Source organism: Entamoeba nuttalli, assembly GCF_000257125.1.
Source record: "Entamoeba nuttalli P19 unplaced genomic scaffold asmbl_3251, whole genome shotgun sequence".
NCBI lineage: Eukaryota > Evosea > Mastigamoebida > Endamoebidae > Entamoeba > Entamoeba nuttalli.
The window spans coordinates 71-4,927 of NW_008575939.1; the positions used below are offsets into that span (position 1 = coordinate 71).

At 26.4% G+C, this 4,857-nt stretch overlaps 1 protein-coding gene across 1 annotated transcript; it reads right to left on the reverse strand.

Moving 5' to 3' along the window:
- Nucleotides 1-1,722: 1,722 nt before the first annotated feature.
- Nucleotides 1,723-4,659, reverse strand: ENU1_060660 (ATPase (DUF699) protein; the record flags this gene model as incomplete). Its single annotated transcript, XM_008858143.1, has 1 exon — nucleotides 1,723-4,659. The coding sequence occupies one exon, from the start codon at nucleotides 4,657-4,659 to the stop codon at nucleotides 1,723-1,725; it is 2,937 nt and encodes a 978-aa protein (XP_008856365.1).
- Nucleotides 4,660-4,857: the final 198 nt, after the last annotated feature.

The window sequence follows — 4,857 nt, forward strand, 5'->3', positions numbered from 1 at the left end:
GTTAATAATCTAAATTAAGTTCGAAATTCAACATTATTTAATGATTATATTGCTAATATGTTTACAATTTTCTTTTACAATTACTTTTTATTTTTAGTTGGGTTTTATTCTATGTCTTTCATTATTTCACTTTTTCATATTTAAGTCTTATAACATTTACTACATTAATTCAGTAATAATATGAAATTAATGTTTTTATGAAATAAATGTTCATTAAATTCAAAAACATGAGTCTTGAGTTAATGAACTTTTAATCGTCATCTGAACAATTGTTTAATCTCAAAAAAGACAATTCTTATGTGATAACTTCTCAAAAACTTGGAATGATAATAAGTGAAATTAATTAAATTAAAATATTGAACAATTATTACTAAACAAGAGTTGTGTTAAGAATCAATAGAATCAAAGAGTCTTGTAATTCTTCATATTCTAACAACAGAACATTTTCAATATACTTTATTAAATTGGAATTTAAAAACATAGAACTATTATTGTTTTATCAGGTAATCTTAAAAATATTAGACTTTTTGAAGAATTTATAAACAATATTAATGTGATATCTTTTTCTTTAAAGAAAAAAGAATAAAAGGTATTGAATTAATTCAAAGTGATTTTCATACTAATTACTTATTTTATACATCATTTCATGAAATACTTCTAAATTTTCCAAACAAATAACTTTAACACAAATAAAATAAGAAAGAGTCACTTCATATTCTCAATGTATATCTCTATATATAATATTTAAATTAGACTCTATTCTTAGAGACTTAACGTTTAAGAAATTAAAACATATAGCCATGTTGAAAAATAAAGGTAATAAATATCAAATAACTTTATTAGGAGCTAGTAGTACTGAACCTGGAAAGTTCAACAATATTAAATGTATTGTCTTACAATTTAAAAATAAAACCATTATTGTTATTGAGATTAGAGAAGTTAATGTATCATAAGAGAACATATCCAATTGATGTTAAACTAATTTATTTAACTCACTGACGTCATGACTGTATTTATGACATTGTTTCTTTAGGAAAACTTAGATCATTACAAAGTCATTTACTAATTATTAGACTATGTTATATGTCAAATAAAATGCAAAAATTATGGATTGAAAATGGGAGACATAGAATATATAAATAACAATATTTTTAATTATTATAAAAAGAAGATAAAGCGTTAATAAAAGAAAGAATAATATAAAAACTAAGACGTAAATTCAAGACCTATGCACTTGACCATTTTGAAATGGATAATTATGGAATAAGAATAAAAACAAAAAAGTTTAAAATTGTATTTTCTTTAGATACTCGTCCTTATGAAAATGAAAAAAAATATGTTATAGTGTTGACTTTGCTAGTCAGGAATATGAGTATTATGACTCATTAGAAAAAGAAGCAATTGAGAGTTATACTCTACTTCAAATTTAATTAGTAAAACGTTAAAAGATATTAAAAAGAATAAGTTGTAGTTTTGAATCATATTGGTCAAAGAATAAAGAAATTAGCTAAAACAACTCAAAAAAACATATGATAAACTAATTATTTATAGGTTTGATGGGATGAAATTTGATGATTCAATACTAGGTTCTTATATTAAAAATAAACACATTCTCATACAACTCCTTCAATCCAACAAAACATAAAAAAAGAATAAAAAAACAATACAGTTCTTACTCAAAAAAAAAATCAATCAAAAGTATTCTTTTTTTCTTTATTTTCATTATTTCTTAGCCATCTTCTTAAAATGTTTTTTTGGTTTACCAGACTTTGGCTTTTGAGGATACTTTACTTGTAGTTTATCTACTTTTTCTTTTCTTTGAATAGAAAGAGTAGTAGGAATTCTTCCTTTCAAAGTATCAATTTCTTTAATTTCATGTGTTGTATTATTAATTTTGAACATATCAGGGTCATCTATCCCTAATTCTTTTAATTTAAGTTTTCTTTGTCTGATAATACTTGGATCAATCTCAGATTGTTTTTCTTCCTCTTTCTCTTCACTAATATCATCATTTTCTTTTATTTCTTCTGTTGCTTTTACTTCTTCTTCCATTGACTGTTTTGCATTAGTACCTTCCTTTTTCTCCTCTAAAAAAGTCACCACTTTTCTAATTGCTTTATTAAATAAAGCCATAACTTGTGCACTAGCTAATTTAAGCTCAGAACCAATTTCATCAACACTTTTGAACTGTAATCCCATTCCAACAAAAATAATTTGTTGAGTAATGGTAAGTTGAATATCTAATCCATTAGAAACTGCTTGAGCAATACATGGAAGAAGGTCTAAAACAATATGATAATCAATAAGATTCTTGGAATAATATTCTAATCTTTTAATTGCTCGTTGATCAAAATTTAATGAAACAGAACTGTCTTTATTTTTACATTGAACCAATTTGAAAGCATCAACAGCATTCATACTTTTAAATTCAAATCCAAGTAATAAAGAGAATCTTTTCTTAAAATCTTGAGTATATTGTTCTTCCCAATTACCCATATTTTTACTTAATTGTTTAACCATAATACATGAATGTTCTCCAGTAATATCGTTAGCAGTTAGTCTTAGATAAGTTGGTTGATATCCAGAACAAGTCCAAAACTTAGATAATTGTGGAGTATAACCAAAAGCCACACCTAAATAATCTAACATTTCAGCTTTTCTATTTCCAGGATTTATAAGTAAAGGTTCTAATTCTTTTCTTACCTCAACTTCATCAGTCTCCATTTGCTTTTGATCATTGTCTGCTTTTGATTCTTCTTCCATCTCTCCTAATGATACAATACATCCTGTAAAATACAATTCAAGCATTTGAAGTATTTTACTTCCATATCCCATATTTGTAACATCTGGGTGAGTGCAAATTCTAACAACCCTTGCTCCCATTAACCCAGCAAATTCATCATCTAAAAATTGTTGAGTTAAAGTCCATGGAATAAGGTCTCCAGTTTCTTTCTTTCCTCTAAACCAACTTTCAGAAACTCTTTTTCTTGCTATTCCACCTTCTAATGATAATTGTACAGCAGCTAAAATATCTGGTAATTCTTCTCCATTTTGAACAGGTCCAGTTAAGATAAAGATCATATGATTAGGTGCATCAGCTAACAATTGCATATCATTTGGTGTATTTTTATAATGTGAAGTAACAAATAAACCTTGTAATTGTTGTAAAAATTTCTCTGCATCTCTGTTATATGAAAATAAAGTATCTCTATTAACATAGTATAACTCACATTCATCTGGAGATGGTGTGGAAGTAATATGCATAAGTGTATTTGATGCATCTAGGCATAACAACTTATTTAACCATTTTTCAACTTGATCGTTAGAAGAATATCTAATAGGTTCAGTTAATGTACATTCTTTAAAAAGTCTACCATTAGAATATTTAGAAATTCCTTCTCTTAACTCTTTAATTAATTTAAGACTTAATGACCTGCCTGTTCCTTCATATCCATTAGTTGTAGTTGATAACATAACATTATAATTACCAAGTAATCCCTTTACTAATGGTAATGGAATGGCAGCAGCTTCATCAATAACAAGTAATTCAGCCTGTGATAATTGAGCAGTGTCATTAGGTAAAATATACTGAATAGTTTGTCTATGATTTTGATGAATATTTACTCTAACAACCGCTTTTCCATATTCACTTTTAGTTGTCTGAACAACATCAAAATCAAGATGTTCTTTCATTCCAAATATTTCAAGTCCTTTAACAGCAAATTCAAAGACTGTTTTAACATTTTCTGGTGATGGTGCAGTTACAAATATATTAGAATATCCTAATGCAACTGAACATGCAATAGTTAATCCTAAAGCAGCTGATTTACCACGACCTCTTCCAGCGGTAATACTGATTGTTGTATTTAATGTTTTTTCTTTTAAAGAATCAAATAAACTAACAACACATTTAGCTTGATCAGCTGTAGTAGTAATTTTAACAATTTCATTTAAATATTGAACTTCTTCATAAGCACATCGTAAATTTTCTAATTCTTCTTTAATTTCAACCTTCTTTTCAACAGGATCTATTCTTAAGGTATGTTCAAATACTGGAACAACATCTAGTTCATCAGATACAACAATTGAATTTTTATTATCTGAAAGTGATAATACAAATCTTTCATTAAATCTACTTGTAATCTCTTTAGTATCTTCCCCACGATATCTGTTATGAATATCCATATTTAAATTATATAGTTGTTTAATACTAGTCATTCCAGTTAATAAAACAACAACTAATCCTCCACCTCTAACTGTTTCAACAGTTCTACAAAGAATATTTGGAGTCATTGCTTCAAAATCTTGAAGAACTAACATACCAAATGTATTACCAAGAACTTTATGAGACTCTTTGTAATAAACGTATTTAATTTCTGTTGTTGATAAAAATAATTCAAATGCATTTTCTGCTTCTCCTTTATTATGCATTTTATGTTTTAATCTTTTCTTTTGATTTGAACTAAATGCTAAATCTTTTTTATAGCACCATAACACACTGTCCTTAGCAACATTAGCTGCTTTAGTATACATGTAATATATGTTCATTACTTGTTCAACACCTTTACTTCCAACAATCATAATAAATGTTCTTTCTCCTAATTTAACTCCATTTTCAATAAGTGTCTTTAACCTTGGATCAACACGCTTCTTTGACATGATTCTTTTGTTTCAAATAATTAGGGTTTTATTTAAGGTTTTCCTTTTTTTATAGTTCAAATAACATTTATGTGTTATTAAAATTGTTTTTCTTTTTTATAAATAAAAATAATTAGAACTGATATTAACATGATCTTAGAAAAGAACTAAATAACAGAGAAAACAAAGATGGCTTCAGAAAGCGAGAAAACTAAGATT